Source organism: Nerophis ophidion, unplaced genomic scaffold (genome assembly GCF_033978795.1).
Source record: "Nerophis ophidion isolate RoL-2023_Sa unplaced genomic scaffold, RoL_Noph_v1.0 HiC_scaffold_40, whole genome shotgun sequence".
NCBI lineage: Eukaryota > Metazoa > Chordata > Actinopteri > Syngnathiformes > Syngnathidae > Nerophis > Nerophis ophidion.
In genome coordinates, this window is record NW_026906962.1 from 520,001 (window position 1) to 539,374 (window position 19,374).

The following is a 19,374-nucleotide window of genomic DNA, read 5'->3' on the forward strand; positions in this document are numbered from 1 at the left end:
TGATGTGGTCAGAAAAATGGATTGATTCCAAATTTTGGGAGTTCATCAAATCTTCATTCTCCTCTATTTCAGAGGGGAATTCACTATCAGAACTATACATATCGAGTTATTTCAGGAACATGAAAAAAGGAAGAGGGTGTGTGATCAAGGTCAGATAAATGATTCCTTTGTTCATGAAACATGAACAAGAGAAGAGGGCATGTGGTCAAGGACTGTGGGCCACAGACACACAACACAAACATGCACACAACAACTGGACCATTCAAACAAAAACATAAACAAAATCTCATCCACACACAGAGAAAAATACACTCACACATTGCAGGCAATACATAAACACGGAAAAATATATGACTCTTGGCTATATATATATGTAGGTGTGGGAAAAATCACAAGACTACTTCATCTCTACAGAAGTGTTTCATGAGGGGTTCCCTCAATCATCAGGAGATTTTAATGGAAGCATTCACATACAATGGTTTATATAGGGCACAGAGTGGGTGGGTACAGGCAGGCGTAGGGGCGTGGTGATTGGCTCATGTGTTACCTAGGAGGTGTTTCCGTCTGGGGCGGCACGTTGAAATGATTTCACTGCGCTTGTTGAGGGATGACAGATCTGGATGATATATAATAAACAGTTTCTCTTTTAAGCATAGGTTGCATCTTTTATTACCACTGTTGTAAGGTGTGCTGGATGCAAGAATTTGCCATGTTGTTGAATATTCAACATTATTGTCTTTGAGGTTCCAAATGTGCTTGCTGAGTTCTGTAGAATTCCGCAAAGTCTGGTTTCTAAAGGAGGCCTTGTGAATATTCCATCTGGTTTCAAACGCTCCTTCGGTTAATCCTACGTACGTGTCGGATGTGTTAATGTCCTTGCGTGTTACCTTTGCTTGGTAAACCACTGATGTTTGTAAGCACCCTCCGTTGAGAGGGCAATCAGGTTTCTTGCGACAGTTACATTCCTAGGAATGTAACTGTCGCAAGAAACCTGATTACATTCCTAGGAATGTAACTGTTGCAAGAAACCTGATTATTAACTTATTATTATTGCGCTTTATCACGGTATCGAGCACTATCCTCTGGATAATCCAATCAAGATATATATATATATATATATATATATATATATATATATATATATATATTTATATAAACATACATATACACACATATCATATATATATATATATAAACATACATATACACACATATCATATATATATATATATATATAAACATACATATACACACATATCATATATATATATAAACATACATATACACACATATCATATATATATATATATATATATATATTTATATGTATATATATATAACATATGTATGAGGCATAGTAAGTATCACATATTAAATATAGAACAACTTCAAAATGCAAAAATAGTTTCCTAACTAATTCCCTAATCTGCTGGATTGTCAAAAAAAGTGTTGTTGGGAGCCTTTGGAGAGTTTGATAGTTGCTCAATAGATGAGAAAGGCTTCAAAGACAGCTTTTCGAGCACTGTACATCGTGGAGAGCAGGGTCGTCTCAGCTTGGCCGTCGCGTCACTGTAGTCACTGTAGTCACTGTAGTCCCTGTAGTCACTGTAATCACTGTAGTCACTGTAGTCACTGTAGTCACTGTAATCACTTTAATCACTGTAGTCACTGTAATCACTGTAGTCACTGTAGTCACTGAAATCACTTTAATCACTGTAATCACTGTAGTCACTGTAGTCACTGTAGTCACTGCAATCGCTGTAGTCACTGTAATCACTGCAATCACTGTAGTCACTGTAGTCACTGTAATCACTGTAGTCACTGTAGTCACTGTAGTCACTGTATTCAAAGGTAATCACTGTAGTCACTGTCACTGCAGTCACTGTAATCACTGTAGTCACTGTAATCACTGTAATCACTGTAGTCACAGTAGTCACTGTGGCCACTGTGATCACTGTAATCACTGTAGTCACTGTAGTCACTGTAATCACTGTAGTCACTGTAATCGCTTTAATCACTGTAGTCACTGTAGTCACTCTAGTCAGTCTAGTCACTGTAGTCACTGTAGTCACTGTAGTCACTGTAATCACTGTAGTCACTGCAGTCACTGTAGTCACTGTAATCACTGTAGTCACTGTAGTCACTGTAATCACTGCAGTCACTGTAGTCACTGTAGTCACTGTAATCACTGTAGTCACTGTAGTCACTGTAATCACTGTAGTCACTGAAGTCACTGTAGTCACTGTAGTCACTGCAGTCACTGTAATCACTGTAGTCACTGTAATCGCTGTAGTCGCTGTAGTCACTGTAGTCACTGTAGTCACTGTAATCACTGTAGTCACTGTAGTCACTGTAGTCACTGCAATCACTGTAGTCGCTGTAATCACTGTAGTCACTGTAAACACTGTAGTCACTGTAGTCGTTGTAGTCACTGTAGTCACTGTAGTCACTGTAGTCACTGTAGTCACTGTAGTCACTGTAGTCACTGTTGTCACTGTAGTCACTGTAATCACTGTAGTCACTGTAGTCACTGTAATCACTGTAGTCACTGTAGTCACTGTAGTCACTGCAATCACTGTAGTCGCTGTAATCACTGTAGTCACTGTAAACACTGTAGTCACTGTAGTCGTTGTAGTCACTGTAGTCACTGTAGTCACTGTAGTCACTGTAGTCACTGTAGTCGTTGTAGTCACTGTAGTCACTGTAGTCACTGTAGTCACTGTAGTCACTGTAGTCACTGTAGTCACTGTTGTCACTGTAGTCACTGTAATCACTGTAGTCACTGTAGTCACTGTAATCACTGTAGTCACTGTAGTCACTGTGGTCACTGTAGTCACTGTAATCACTGTAGTCACTGTAGTCACTGTAGTCACTGTAGTCACTGTAGTCCGGGGCAAAGCCAACGGAGTTCCCGGAGAGCTGAAGAGGATGTTTTTCTAGCCTGGTTCAGGATGCGGTCCTTTTCCATGTACCGTAGACACCTGACAATCATGGTCCTGGGACGGGCAGATTGGAGCGGGGGGCCCTCATGAGCTCCGGAGGACGAGCAGCCAAGGCAGGGAACCACTTGGGGATGTTGGCGGGCAGGTAAGACAGCGTGTTATTTCCTTCTTCGCCTTCCTTCATGTCAATTATTCTAATGCTTCTGTCCTCCAGATCTGTCATTTTTTTCTCAGTGTGTGTGAGCCTTCTGGTGAACTTGAGCATAGTGTCCTCATTGCTATGGACTGGTGTTTCAATAGAAGACACTTCATTGCGGACAGTTTCTATGTCGGCAGCGTGCTTGGATAAAGTATCTTGAATTGACCCAAGTTGATCCTCCAATCGCTGGAATCGCTTTTGGGATCTAACCTCAGCCTCATTGAAACATTTCCTGAGTAGAGTCTCAAGGTAGGCCTCAGTGACGACGGATGTTTGAGACGAGGACGATCCTGATTCCATTGTTGCCTTTTTCATTGAAATTTGTAGCATGTGTGCGAAAAATGAGGAAAGTGTTGTTCATAAAAGAAAAAAAAAAGTTATGGCAGAAATCCAAGTAGCTTAGAGTTTTTTTTAGAGCATGCACAGGGGAGCTTCAGTTTTCAACTTGCTCTACTCCGCCATCTATTAAATATTCCAAATATCATTTTCTTCTTATTAGTCAAATATCAAATGAGTAAACATTTGAAAGCAATAAGTAAACAAACCTGTTTTGTGTAACACAACTTGATGTTTCGTGAAAACAGCGTCCAGTAGTTGATTGTTCTCCTCTTTTGTTCTAGAAAGTTCCGCCTCGTATTCTGCTATCATTCTTTCTAACACTACAAATATTTCTTCAACGGCAGCAGTTAGTCGCTGATCCACCAACGCTCTCAACATTTGTAATGTAGACATTTTCACACAATCACAACACTTTACTCTCACACTTGATCTCTACTTAGCGATGTGTTGATAACTTCTGTGTCTTCTGTTAGCAGCTAACAAGCTAAGCTAACTAGCGAGCTAAGCTAACTAACAAGCAAAGATAGCACGAGAAGCGGCACAGTGCTTCTAGCGCATCCAGACCACTTTATCCTCTACTAAAGAATCAAATATGTATTTTATAGGCCATAAATATTTCAAACGGGAGAACAAATAATAAGACTGACTTATTAGCGTCCTGCTCACGTCTTTCTGCGTCGATGTGCTTTCACGACAGTTAGCACACTTGACGTTACAAGGCAGTACTGCTCTGCTTCTTCTTCTTTTCTGCTTTAAGAGTGCCACCTTCTGATATGGAGTGTGGACCGAGATTGAACCCTACTCTATAATATTTTATTTTATACAAGCTATCGGCCTATAATTACCTGCCACTTTCGGGTCTTTTCCTGGTTTGCATATTGGAATTATTACAGCTTCTTTCCACTCAGCTGCTCATTTTCCTCTTCATATATCCTGTACAGTTTATTACATACGCTCCTCTCATTTGCTGTACTTCAGTTTCCTAATGACACAGCCCACATAAGCTGCTGTGTGATTCCCCCACAGTTACAACACTTCATCTGTTCATGACTTCCACATTGTCCATATTCATGCTGCCCTCCACACCTTCCACATCTCATCTTGGCATGACACACACTACTATGTGCCCAGAGTGTTGGCACTTGAAACAACGTACTGGGGGTGGCACGTAAGTTCTAACCTAAAAGCTTAAAAACCCTACCATGATTCTTTCCGGGAGGACTTCCTGGACAAACTGCACTAGCACAGATTCACTCTCCGTCTTTTCTCCGTTTCTAAATGCCATTAATCTCTTCATCATTGTGACAGTTCCCCCTTTCATTTCTCTTTTCAAATCTTCTAAATGTTCTCCTCTTGGGATTCCTGTCACCACTCCTCTTGCCCCCTTTCATTCTCCCACTTCCATTATTTCCTTTAGTATCTTATTGCACAGCTTTTGCAATCGCATTGCTTTGTACTTTTACTCTCCATTTTTACATTTAATCAAACTACTTCCGTCCTTTAGCACTTTGGCCATCTCCACCTCTCCAATGTCCTTCTTTCATCTCTTAACCTGTGTCATCAAACTAATATCTTTCATGTCTTGATCTGACTTCAATGTATATATAATCTTGCAATTATCTACATAATCTGTTTCCTCCTTTCTACTCTCTTAGCGCTCTACTTTCCTTCATGACCTCCTCTCCCCTTCTTTCCTCTCTCCCCTCTAGTCCTATCCATGTCCATACCTTCCTCATACATCAGCTCACTATCTCCTTCCATCTCTTTTTAAGCAGCTACCAGAAATCCATCGCTGGATAATGGAGAGGTTTTGTGAAATAATAATTAAAAAAAGAATCACCTAAAAGCAAAAATAAAAATGAACTAAATCTCCTCTGTTCTGTACATCATTGTCCAAGTGACATTATATTGTCATCTTCCTCTTTATGCCATTTCCTCAAGGTGACAGAAAAACATGATACAACCTGCCTATCATGTGATTCTACCATGTTGGCAAAATACAAACACACAATATATTGACATATATAACACATAAAACATGGAATTAGAAGTGAACAGTACCCATCCCTACCAGCAAGTGTTGTTGTACTGGAAACTAATTTACAAACACAACTTCATCACACACAATACTCCACTATGGAATTGTTCTTATATTAAAATGAGAAACAAATCCATCTTTGAACAGCAATGGTTTGAAAAAGGTATTTGGTCACTGATGCAATTATTGACTGATAAAAGTGTTTTATTATTTGAAGATTTCATTAAGTACGACCTGCAAATAAAAATAATTACAAAAATTAAGAAGGCTTTCATTCAAAATATTTGAATTACAGTATGTCATTTTTTCAACTATTTACTATGAATTCTTTACTGTATTTTCTCTGGAACAAAACAATACTCATAACTTCATTTAATTTTTAAGATGTTGTTTTGCAATTGGATACAACACTTGTTCGTTCTGTGATAGGGAAACACAATAAACAGTTCATTTTAAGAATGTATGCAAAGTAAATCTCTGTGGGATGATGTACAATATTGGCTTTTGCCTGACACTCCAAACTTTGACTGATATTGATGTTGTTTTGGGGATGTTAAAAAAGAGAAAAAACAAAAAACACATTTTTAAACACAATACTGGATTTATTTGATGTATCCACAAATGTAAGATTTTTAAAACAAAGCCATCTTTCCACAAAAAAAACATATGCTGTTTTCTCTCACTTTTATACTGCATAAAGGCCTGGGGACATACATATAAAATAATCACAACACAACCATCATGATTCAGAGTAATAACGATAATTAACAAAATACATTATAGAGACCCATCAAATGATTCATAAAATCACACATTTTAAAAGTGAATAAAAGACAACTGTTCAAATGATGTATAAAGTAAATAATAATATGCTTCCTGAAGTGGTCCAGAAGATGTTTCAGATGTGAACCAGAACATACAGTCAAGAAAATAAGTATTTGAACACCCTGCTATTTTGCAAGTTCCTCCACTTAGAAATCATTGAGGGGTCTAAAATGTTCATGGTAGTTGCATGTCCACTGTATGACAGATAACCTAAAAAGAAAAATCCAGAAATCACAATCTATGATTTTTTAACAATTTATTTGTGTATTACAGCTGAAAATAAGTATTTGAACACCTGTCTATCAGCTAAAATTCTGACCCTCAAAGACATGTTAGTCCGCCTTTAAAAGTCCTCCTCCACTCCACTGTATTATCCTGAATCAGATGCACCTGTGTGATGTCGTTAGCTGCATAAAGACACCTGTCCACCCCATACGATCAGAAAGACCCACACATTCAGCATGGCTAAGAGCAAAGAGCTGTCCAAAGACACCAGACACAATAGTGTACAACTCCACAAAGATGGAAAGGGCTCTGGAGAAATTGCCAAGTAGCTTGGTGATAAAAGGTCCACTGTTGGAGCAATCATTAGAAAATGGAAGAAGCTAAACATGACGCTCAATCTCAATCAGAGTGGAGCCCCGTGCAAGATATCACCTGGTGGGGTCTCAATGATGCTAAGAAAGGTGAGGAATCAGCCCAGGACTACACGGCAGGACTTGGTCAATGACCTGAAATGAGCTGAAATGAGCTGGGACCACTGTTTCCATGGTGACTGTTGGTAATACACTAAGACGTCATGGTTTGAAATCATGCATGGCACGGAAGGTTCCCTGCTTAAACCAGAACATGTTAAGGCCCGTCTTAAGTTTGCCGATGACCATTTGGATGATCCAGAGGATTAATGGGAGAAAGTTTTGTGGACAGATGAGACCCAAATTGACCTTTTTGGTCATAATTCCACTATGTGTGTTTGGAGGAAGAAGAATGATGCGTACCATCCCAAGATCACCATCCCTACTGTGAAGCCTGGGGGTGGTAGCATCATGCTTTGGGGGTGTTTTTCTGCTCATGGAACAGGACGACTGTACTGTATTAAGGAGAGGATGACTGCAGCCATGTATTGTGAGATTTTGGCCAAAAATCTCCTTCCCTCAGTCAGATCATTGAAGATGAGTCGTGGCTGGATCTTCCAACATGACAATTACTCAAAGCACACAGCCAGGAAAACAAAGAAGTGGCTCATTAAGAACCATATCAAGGTTCCGTGGTGTCCTAGCCAGTCTCCAGACCTAAATCCAATTAAAAATCTTTGGAGGGAGCTGAAAGTCTGTGTTACTCAGCGACAACCCAGAAACCTGACTGATCTAGAGAAGACCTGAGTGGAGGAGTGGGCCAAAATCCCTCCTGCAGTCTGTACAAACCTGCTGAAGAACTACAGGAAATGTTTGACCTCTGTAATTGCAAACAAAGGCTACTCTACCAAATATTAATGTTGGTGTTCAAATACTTATTTTCAGCTGTATCACACGAATAAATTGTTCAAAAATCATAGGTTTTGATTTCTGGAATTTTCTTTTTAGGTTATCTGTCATACAGTGGACATGCACCTACTGTGAAATTTTCAGACCCCTCAATGATTTCTAAGTGGGAGAACTAGCAAAATAGCAGGGTGTTCAAATACTTATTATCTTCACTGTATATATATATATATATATATATATATATATATAAATATATATATATATATATATGTGTGTGTGTGTGCACAAAATGTTTATTGCATGTAAAATATGTCTTTTATTGTTTACTCTCACCTTTTTACTCAAATTGTTCCGTCCATTTTTTAATATAAGTACACAATGTTGCATATTAATGCATTTACTTGACTGAAAAAAGCAGTAATATAAAATATCTAATCTATAAATGTAGAAATGTATTAAACAGATTGTTAGACAAACAAAAATGTCACACATGTTATATGTGCTGAAGTTGTTAGAAAGTCAAAATGAAAGTCTTGAGAGTTTATTTCAAATCCTGCAGTTTCATTTGCTGCTGCTGTTCTCACCAGCACACTTGTGTTTCTTACACTGGTACTTAGAAGACAATCTTTCACCACACACACTGCAACTCAACACTTTCTCTCCTGGGTGTCTTCTCATGTGTGCTACAAGCTTTGATCGTCAACAAAAGCTTCTGTTGCAGATTCAACAGGAATGCGATTTTTCACCAGTGTGTGTTCTCATGTGTGTTTTCAAACTACTACTTTGTGTAAAACCTTTACCACAGATTGAACAAGAAAAAGGTTTTTCACCGGTGTGTGTCCTCATGTGTCTTTTCAAATGTTGACTTTGTGTAAAACCTTTACCACAGGTTGAACAGGAAAAAGGCTTTTCACCAGTGTGTGTTCTCATGTGTCTTTTCAAATTGTTACTGTCTGCCAAACCTTTACCACAGGTTGAACAAACAAAAGGTCTTTCTCCAGTGTGTGTCCTCATGTGTTTTTTCAAATTGCGACTTTCTACAAAACCTTCACTACAGATTGTACAGGAAAAAGTTTTTTCACCAGTGTGTGTTCTCATGTGTACTTTCAAATTCTGACGTTGTGTAAAACCTTTACCACAGAGTGAACAAGAAAAAGGTTTTTCTCCAGTGTGTGATCTTATGTGTAATTTCAGAGAACTATGGTATTTAAAGGTTTTGTGACAGTGAGAAGATGTGAAGTGAGTGTTGTCAGTGTGACATGTCATATCATCTTTAGAGTCTTCATCATCAGTGTCAGGAGAGTGTGACGTTGTGTCCTCACTATCTGATAGTGGAGCTAAGAGCTTGTCTGCTTGTGATCCTCCACAGTGGTCTCCATCAGCTTCTGTTGTCATGTGTTGTGTTGAGCTGCTGCTTGGAGGCTCCCCCCCTCCCCTCTCCTCACTTTCACCTTTCACCTCATCATCTTCACTCTTCACAGGGACACCAGTCACTGGGAACTCCTCCAACCATTTAGGCTGACTGATGCCCTTTTCCTCCTCTTCCTCTTTAATCTGCGGCGGCTCTTGGTCCTCCTCTTCCTCTTTAAAGTTGGGGGTCAGTGAGTCCTCCTCTTCCTTTTTGATGTGTAAGATCAGTGGGTCCTCCGCTTGCCCTTTAATGTGAAGGGTCAGTTTAACATTATGGGTCTGTGGCGCCTCGTGTTCCTCTTTAATGTGGGGGGGCTGTGGCTCCTCTCCTCCCTCTTTGATGTGTTGGGAATGTGGTACCCCTTCTTCCTTGTGTATGTGGGGGTACTGTGGTTCCACCTCCTGCTCACGAGGAAGATGTTCTTCATCGAGGTCTGCGGGACAGGAGAAAACAAACATTCTTCAGAAAAGTCCAGTTTTGCTCAGTCACATGAGACAATGTCCTGCACCAACATATGATCTCACAATCTCATCAGTTTCCCCTCACAGCAGTCAGGGTACTTCCAGCTGACACATGAAGAAGACCTTCAGGGGAATACCTTCCTAGGCCAACATCCAATCCATCTTATTCATATAAAAACATCCTAAAAGTCATTCCTGCAATCCTTAATGGTAGACGCCATACGTGAAAGTGTGCTGTTCTCCCTCTGAATAAGTCATACACACACAGGAAATAATGTACCACATGCCAGCCTCCACACAGTAGTACTAGTGATGAGCTCCCCCTGCTGGTGGACAATAATTAGTCATTTTCACATTCATCTTTAGAGACATGTCTGTTATAAAAGAAGCATGAGCACAGTCAACATCTTGGCCAAGAAAGATGACATCTGTTTTGCTTTCATTTAGATAGTGTCACCACAGTTAAACTGGGAAGAAGTAATCAGATTACTGACTACACCTTCAAAAGATAACTTGTTTACCTTATGAATGATAGTAATAATGGATTATATTAATTTAGTGCGTTTCTAGACACTCAAATTGGGTTATAGTGAGAATTGAAAAGGCATCATTCATGCAGTCCACACATTCAATCAAAATCAGTATCAGACAGACCGTATTTCCTTGAATTGCCGCCGGGTATATAGTATGCGCCTGCCTAGAATTACTGCTGGGTCTAACTCGTTTCGCAAACTAATTAGCGCGTGCTTAGCATTACCGCCGGCTCAGGATGAACCCCGAGTCAAACTCGTTTCGCTAAATAATTAGCATATGCCTAGAATTTCCGCCGGGTCACACTCGTCACGTCACGAGTGACACTTCACCTGTCATCATTTTCAAAATGGAGGACACTGATTTCAATAATTTGAAATCGCATCAAGGGAAAAAGATTAAGCGCTATTCAGTAGGATTTAAGGTCCAAGCTGTTGAAGATGCTAAAAAGAACAGTAAGCAGCTATGTTTTATTAATATACCGTAGCTGCGTGTGTCAAATATGAGTCATTAAATGACTCCCGCCTCTTGGTGGTAGAGGGCGCTAGTGATCCTTCTTGCGACTACTCGGCTGAAGAAGAAGTGACAACAAGCAGCAAGAGTGAGCAGCGTGTGTTTATTTGTTTCTCTTGCTTGCACTTTTAACATGGAGGATTACATATATCTAAAATAAAACAATTTTCAAAACTGGACTTTCAATCGAAGCAGGAGGTGATAAAGGAAGATCTCCATCGAGACAGAGAGACTTTGAACCTGAAGAAAGATAAGGAAGACTTCTATAAACAAGTTATCGATGCTTTTGATCAGAAGGAGCTGTGCATGGACTTCATTTATAAGTAAAGGTAAGACCATAATAACGTGTTTTTTTTAGTTAAATGTGCTTTTCATGATGGTATCCTTACATCACACTCAAATTTTTAAGCGCAGGACTAATTTTACCGCATGTCTTTGGTAAGTGCTGGAGTGAGAAGAGGTTTTATAATAATTACCGCATGCTTGCCTTTACCACATCCCTTTGGTAAATGCCGGAGTGAGAAGAGGTTTTAAATTAATTAGCGCCCCGGCGGGGCAATTCAAGGAAATACTGTACTTTATTAATCTCCAAGGGAAAGTTACATTTTTCAGCAATATGGTAAGCTACATTTAATAATAATAATAACAATAATAATAATAAGTAGATGAGGCAATTTTTCAAGGAATTGCGTGTGAATGCTCCAATGCTGATATTGAACTGAATTGCTGACAGAATGTAGTGTGAATGTAAGAATAGTTTGAATGTTAAAATGGTTTAAATCAGGGGTCTCAAACATGCGGCCCGTGAGACGTTATTATGCGTCCCGCACTTTGATATCACAATTTAATGTTGGTGCGGCCCGCGAGTTTAATATGAATGGCGCTTGACAGAGTCATACTTGCCAACATCCCCAATTTTCCCGGGAGACCCCTGAATTTCAGGGCATCAATTTTCTCAAAGCCCCTGTAGATTTGTACCAGATCAAAAATATTCAGGGAGTGCCATAAGGGTGCTGCCTTTAGCGCCCCCTACATCATGAACTGACAGCGTGCAAGCCTAGTTGTATGTTGCATCTGGCCATGAAATATCTATGTGTGTTATTGCAAGATATATTTGATCAACAGCTACACACGTCACACTAAGGGTGGCCGTAAGAAAAACTTTAAGACTGTTACAAATATGTGCCAGATTGTGAACCCACACCAAACAAGAATGACAAACACATTTCGGAAGAACATCTGCATCATAACACAACATAAACACAACAGAACAATTACCCAGAATCCCATGCAGACCCAACTCTTCCGGGCTACAATATACACACCACCGCTACCACCAACCCCCTACCCTCCCTACTTGCGTCGGTTGAGGTGTTGTATATTGTAGCCCGGGAGAGTTAGGGCTGCATTTGTGTTAGTGTGCGGAAATTTTCCCAAAATGTGTTTGTCATTCTTGTTTGGTGTCGGTTCACAGTGTGGCGCATATTTGTAACAGTGTTAAAGTTGTTTATACAGCCACCCTCAGTGTGACCTGTATGGCTGTTGAACAAGTACGTCTTGCAGCCACGTACGTTGTTCTGCACAAGATTCATACAACATGTTGTGGAGCCGGCATGTTGGTTGTGTGATATAAAAGCGTGCGCGATGACATGTAGTGGAGCAGTAGTCCTCTTTTAGGGGGTGCGCAAACCCCTGAAAGGTACTTGAAGGTATGCCAAGGGACAAGTGAGATTTATTAAAAACATTCTAAAAAAAAACAGCAATTCATAAATCCTTTATAAATATGTTTGTTGAATAATACTTCAATGAAATATGAATGTAAGTTTATAAACTGAAAAAATAATTTAAAAAATCCAACATTCAGTGTTGACAGCTAGACTTTTTGTGGACATGTTCCATAAATATTGATGTTAAAGTTTTTTTGTTTTTTTTTGTGAAGAAATATTTAGAAGTAAGTTGATGAATCCAGATGGATCTCTATTACAATCCCCAAAGAGGACACTTTAAGTTGATGATTACTTCTATGTGTAGAAATCTTGATTTATAATTAAATCACTTGTTTACTTTTCAACAAGTTTTTTTATTTATGTTTATATCTTTTTTTCCAAATATTTCAAGAAAGACCACTACAAATGAGCAATATTTTGCACTGTTATACGATTGAATAAATCAGACACTGATGACATAGTGCTGTATTTTACTTCTTTATCTCTTTTTTTTCAACCAAAAATGCATGGCTCTGATTAGGGGGTACTTGAATTAGAAAAATGTTCACAGGGGGTACATCACTGAAAAAATGTTGAGAACCAATGTTGTAGAGGACGTTAAAGGCAGTGCAGTCACGGCAGCCCTTAATAATGTCGGCCGGGTGAAAATTGGTAAAAATTGGGGAGAATGGTTGCACCGGTAGATTGTCGGGAGGTGCACTGAAATTCAGGAGTCTCCCGGAAAAATGGTGAGGATTGGCAAGTATGTTGCTAGGGCGGGAAAGCCATTCATAGAAAGTGAATTCATTAAAAAGCGCATGTTACATTTTTTAAGAAATCTTTTCTTGCGGCCCAGCCTCACCCAGTTTCTGCATCCAGTGGCCCCCATGTACATTGAGTTTCAGACCCCTGGTTTAAATGGTGAAGAGTTTGAATTTAAAGGAAAATTGAAATTTCGTTTGGAACTTGAGAAAGTGTTAGTTTGAATGTCCAGGATGAGTGGAATGTGTTGATGTCGGAATGGTTTGAATAGGTTGAAAAATGTGGGGATGGTGCAACTTGGAAAAATGTCACTCCGGTGGGTGTACGCATGTGTGGAAGGTACGTAGACACAGAAAACTCCCCCACAAGCATGTTTGTGTGATTGACAGAAATATTTCAAGTCAATGTCCAGAGGTATTAAAACATTAGTCAATCAATCAGACAAACGGTCAATGAACTTTGCAGTCATGGATACACTGTGTGTTTATTTTCTCCGGCTGCGGCTCTCGAACTGCATACAAAAGGCCTTCTTTTGTTCGTTTGGTCTGAAAGCGTAAAAAAGCGCTGCCTCAATGTGGCACAAATAAAGCGGGTCTGGGGGCCCAAACGTTGCCATTCTTTTGTGAGTGTAGTCCTTATGTGACATCATCACGTCACCTTCATGAGGAAGCTGAGCTTGTTTCATACACGACTCCCCTCAGCCGTCTCCACTCCAACACACATGAGCAGCTAACTTGGCTAACATTAGCAGGTCTGGTGATGCACCACACGTGACCTACGGTGGCCTAGGATGGACAAACCAGACAATTCTCACAAGACCACAACTCTTCTTCTCTCACCTTCCCAAAGTAATAATCTAGTCAATAATCACTGAACTCAACAAAAAAAATAAAGCATATTATTTCAACAATGACTTACGGAGTCACAGAATTGGCTAATAAAACAAAATCTACTGTTCACTGCACAATATTAGGGAAATTGACACAAATATAAGAGAAATGTTGTCATTCTTAGAAGAAGCAACATTTGTTAGAGAAAATAATGCCTTGCCGGTAAGATCTATTCCGGTGTACTGGAGAGGAGGCTACGACAAATAGCCGAACCTCGGATTCAGGAGGAACAGTGTGGTTTTCGTCCCGGTCGTGGAACTGTGGACCAGCTATACTCTCAGCAGAGTCCTTGAGGGTACATGGGAGTTTGCCCAACCAGTCTACATGTGCTTTGTGGACTCGGACAAGGCACAGATCTTATTGTGGCGGTCCGCTCCTTGTATGATCAGTGTCAGAGCTTGGTCTGCATCGCCGGCAGTAAGTCAGACACCTTTCCAGTGAGGCTTGGACTCCGTCAAGGCTGCACTTTGTTACCGATTCTGTTCGTAACTTTTATGGATAGAATTTTTATGCGCAGTCAGGGCGTTGAGGGGATGTGGTTTGGTGGCTGCAGGATTAAGTCTCTGCTTTTTGCAGATAATGTGGTCCTGGTGGGTTCATCTGGCCAATATATTCAGCTCTCACTGGATCAGTTTCAGTAGAGTGTGAAGCGACTGGGATGGAAATCAGCACCTCCAAGTCTGAGTCCATGGTTCTCACCCGGAAATGGGTGGATTGCCAATATCCGGCTTGGGGAGGAGATCTTGCTTCAAGTGGAGGAGTTCAAGTACCTCGGAGTTTTGTTCACGAGTGAGGGAAGAGTGGATCGTGAGATCAACAGGCGGATCGGTGCGGCGTCTTCAGTAATGCGGACACTTTATCGATCCGTTTTGATGAAGAAGGAGCTGAGCCGGAAGGCAAACCTCTCAATTTATTGTTCAATCTACGTTCCCATCCTCACCTATGGTCATGAGCTTTGGGTTATGACCGAAGGACAAGATCACGGGTACAAGCTGCCGAAATGAGCTTCTTCCGCCGGGTGGCGGGGCTCTCCCTTAGAGATAGGGTGAGAAGCTCTGTCATCCGGGAGGAACTCAAAGTAAAGCTGCTGCTCCTCCACATGGAGAGGAGCCAGATGAGTTGGTTCGGGCCACGGGGAAGACCCAGGACACATAGTGAAGACTATGTCTTCCGGCTGGCCTGGGAATGCCTCGAGATCCCCCGGGAGGAACTGGACGAAGTGGCTGGGGAGAGGGAAGTCTGGGTTTCTCTGCTTAGGCTGCTGACCCCACGACCCGACCTCGGATAAGCAGAAGAAGATGGATGGATGGAAAATGTGTTCTGGACCACTCATTCATCCTTTAAACACACAATTGTCCCGTCCTTTAGGCGGTCATTTGGAATAGCGACTAAGCTACGAAGCTAAAACTGGCAAGGAAAATCCATACACCTGCAACACATCTCATCTGCTTGTGTTGTTGTGAACGACATCATCAATGTTGGAATAATGTACAAACCGGACTGCAGTCGCAACTTTCGCATCTACACATCAAGCTGAGAACAGCAACACACTTCCCCCTTCAGAATAATAGGTCTGACTGCGCTAACAAAATAAAGGTTAAAAAAAAAAAGCACCTTACACAAGCATAATGTACTTATTGATGCATTTACACAATTATTATGCTTTGACCCAAAGTACGGGTCAAAATTGTTCAAAGATTTATTGCACAAATAAATGTGAGCGACTCTGCATTTAATCAACAAACTGGAAAGAAAATAACATTTGCCTTGGTGCCCTTCTAACTTGCCTTGGTGCCCTAAAATATGAGCCCTCCTTTAAGGCAACACTTTTCTTGACCTTAAAGGGGAACATTATCACAATTTCAAAAGGCTTAAAACCAATAAAAATCAGTCCCCAGTGGCTTGTTTTATTCTTTGAAGTTTTTTTTTCCAAAATGTTACCCGTCCCGGAATATCCTTAAAAAAAGCTTTAAAGTGCCTTATTTTAGCTATCTTCGAAGCCACTGTCCATTTTCCTGTGAGGTCATCCAGTGCTGCCAATACAAACAACATGGCGGTTACCACAGCAAGATATAGCGACATTAGCTCGGATTCAGACTCGGATTTCAACGGTTTAAGCGATTCCACGGATTACACATGTATTGAAACGGATAGAGTATGGAGGCAGATAGCGAAAACTAAATTGAATAACAAACTGAAGCTATTGAGCGAATAACTATTGACGCTATTCGGCCATGTTTGCCTTAGCGCCGCCGGTAAAATGTGCAGACCAACGATCGGAAGTTTCGCATCTTGTGAAACTGGATCAACTTAAACCCGTCGATTGGTAAGTGTTTGTTTGGCATTAAATGTGGGTGGAGGGAAACGCTGGATTTAAAAATAGTTTCAATTGTACATACAGCTAGCTTAAATAGCATGTTAACATCGATTAGCTGGCAGTCACGATGCGACCAAATAAGTCTGATTAGCACATAAGTCAACAACATCAACAAAACTCACCTTTGTGATTTCGTTGACTTCATCGTTGCAAATGCATCTGCAGGTTATCCATACATCTCTGTGCCATGTCTGCCTTAGCATCGCCGGTAAAATGTGCAGACACTGCGGCACATTCAATGGGGGTCTGGCGGCCGATTTCTTGCCACTTTCGCATCTTTGGGCCAGTGGTGCAACTTGAATCCCTCCCTGTTAGTGTTGTTACACCCTCCGACAACACACCGACAAGGCATGAAAAAACGGAAAATAACAGAGCGGAGACGCTGTGTTTGTAATGTGTTTGAGAAAATGAAAATGGCGGCTTCATTACCTAGGTGACGTCACATTCTGACGTCATCGCTCCTGAAGCGATAAACTGAAAGGCGTTTAACTCGCCAAAATGTACCCATTTAGAGTTCGGAAATCGGTTAAAAAAATATACGGTCTTTTTTCTGCAACATCAAAGTATATATTGACGCTTACATGGGTCTGCTGATAAGGTTCCCCTTTAAAAAGGAAACATTTGAGGCATGTCGATGATGTGCTTTTTTCCTATCCATCCATCCATTTTCTACCGCTTTTCCCTTTTGTTTTCCCTTTTGGACTTACAGGTGGGCAGAAGAGGGGATACACCCTGGAAATTTCCATTCAACCTTTACATTATTTATTCAAATCGTATCCTAATTAAAAATGTATCCTCCAGTTTGTGGCTATTGTAAGGCATATTTCCAAAGGATATGCATTTTTACAGGATGTTTTAGAGATAGCGATTAAAAAATGACTTCTGGGTATATTACATTGATCAACTAATTCTTATTTAGGGGGCTTAGTGAGCGGAATAGAGGTGATCCCATTGACTCCATTGATAAATCTAGGATAGTTAAGATTTTGCTGACGTTTCTTTAGAACTTAGAATTCATAAAAAATAAAAAACAAAACATGTTAATGTCTAACATAAGGTTTGTGAACAATAGGCACAGTTAAAAGAAAAAAACAGATCCCCTTTGATATGTTTTCTACATCCTGTGAACGGGTTGATGCTGTGGTGAAAGTGGGAAAATAAATGCATGTCGGGAAAATGCAAATTTCAGCAGAAATGGTTTTGAAACGTTTTAAAACCTGGTTAAAGATACACATGCCTTTCTGGCATGTGTATGTTGTAAAATGATGGTAGAATTAGCTTTATTATTTGTGTCATGCCCCCGGCCCGGCTCTGACTTGTTCCACCACTGACAGTTTGTAGTACAAATGGACTGGGATATGTAACTCATCTTTAGTAGTTACATTCCACAGAACACCAACAACCACGTGGTTGCAAGACCACGTTGCAAGTAGCAGACGGAATGCATCATCCTCACAAGACAACACAACTTCTTATACACAATATATTAAGCATAGTGTTATTCATCAAATATAAAGTTAGTAAAGATGTGAGAGTAAAAAGTAAACAAACCTGTTCTGTGTAACACAACTTGATGATGTTTCTTATAATAAACGTCCAGTAGTTGACGTTGTCGCTCGTCCTCCTCTTTTGTTGGACAAAGTTCCTCCTCATACTTTGCTATCCTTCTTTCGCACATTTTCACACAATCACAACACTTTACTCTCACACTTGATCTCTACTTAGCGATGTGTTGATAACTTCTGTGTCTTCTGTTAGCAGCTAACAAGCTAAGCTAACTAGCGAGCTAAGCTAACTAACAAGCAAAGATAGCACGAGAAGCGGCACAGTGCTTCTAGCGCATCAATACCACTTTATCCTTTACTAAAGAATCAAAGATGTATTTTATAGGCCGTAAATATTTCAAACTGGAGAACAAATAATAAGAGTGACTTATTAGTCCTACTTGCGGTTTTCTGCGTCGATGTGCTTTCACGACAGTTGGCACACTTCCGCTGCCTTCCGTTCACGCCGGAAGCTGGGAATGACGTCACAGCCGAGGGGACGAAGAGGCAAAATATTGCCTGCCGTTACTGTTACCATGCTTTTCTTTCCTGTAATATTTATTTGAATAACAATGTGATATAAAAGAGTGTCTTATTTTTTAAAAAATAAATTCAAAGTATATCAAACAAAGCTTTAATGATGGGGTTCAGTGGCGCCCCCGTGCGACATTTATTGCAATGACAAGAGTGAAAGTGCTAGAAATTGTAGCGATATTGCTGCCTGAATTATTTAAATTTACCCTTCCACGTGTTTTTATTGTTGTTCCCTACACCTCATTCCTACTTGCTCATTTCATCCAAAATACTCTCATTTATTTATTTTCATTTCTATTGAGGCTCTTCTCTTTTCAACAACATCAATCAGTGAATAGTTTGCATCTTCATTTGTTGCTCAGACTTTTAACGAGTCAAACTTGTTCAAGTTGTCTCACTTTAACAGCAACATACATCAAACTTTTTACTTCAGCGTTTCCGGAATCGTTGGTTTCACTTTTGAATAAGAAAATAACAATAATTAATCCAGGAAACAATGAGTAGTATCAGTTATGAGATGCGATGTACATCAGAATAATTTAATGTACACAAACATCACTCTATTGGCGGGAATTATTCCGAAATAACGGATATAATTGACCCCTAAGGGACAAGCGGTAGAAACATTAATATAAAATAAGAGTGCACAGATCCAGTTACAATAAAAGAAAGGAAAAATCGAAAGAGAGGGAAAAAAAGTTCTCAAACTGATAACATGAAAGATGAACTCTTAAGTCTAAAAAGTGACTTTAGCGGCAAATAGCTGTCTCGTCAGCTGATGCGCGTGCTCGTAACCTCAGCGACCTGGCAACCAACCA

At 40.1% G+C, this 19,374-nt stretch overlaps 2 protein-coding genes across 2 annotated transcripts in view; one reads left to right on the forward strand and one right to left on the reverse strand.

Annotated features, from left to right (window-relative positions):
- The window catches only part of LOC133546744 (gastrula zinc finger protein XlCGF8.2DB-like), a 458,486-nt gene that overhangs the window by 374,391 nt on the left and 64,721 nt on the right, over positions 1 to 19,374 (forward strand). The window lies entirely within an intron of this gene.
- LOC133546741 (oocyte zinc finger protein XlCOF8.4-like) lies at positions 8,353 to 18,483 on the reverse strand. Its single transcript, XM_061892557.1, has 2 exons — positions 18,030 to 18,483; positions 8,353 to 9,671 (listed from the first exon to the last, which is right to left on the reverse strand). Exons 1-2 carry the CDS (start codon positions 18,154 to 18,156, stop codon positions 8,551 to 8,553), a joined length of 1,248 nt encoding a protein of 415 aa, XP_061748541.1. The 5' UTR covers positions 18,157 to 18,483; the 3' UTR covers positions 8,353 to 8,550.

Bases quoted from the DNA above. Each gene is read 5' to 3' on its own strand.
- LOC133546741 (XM_061892557.1), bottom strand. From the start codon at position 18,156: ATGTGCGAAAGAAGGATAGCAAAGTATGAGGAGGAACTTTGTCCAACA. The intron at 9,672-18,029 runs GTTTGTTTACTT...CCTGTCCCGCAG, and splicing joins AGTTGTGTTACACAGAACAG to ACCTCGATGAAGAACATCTT.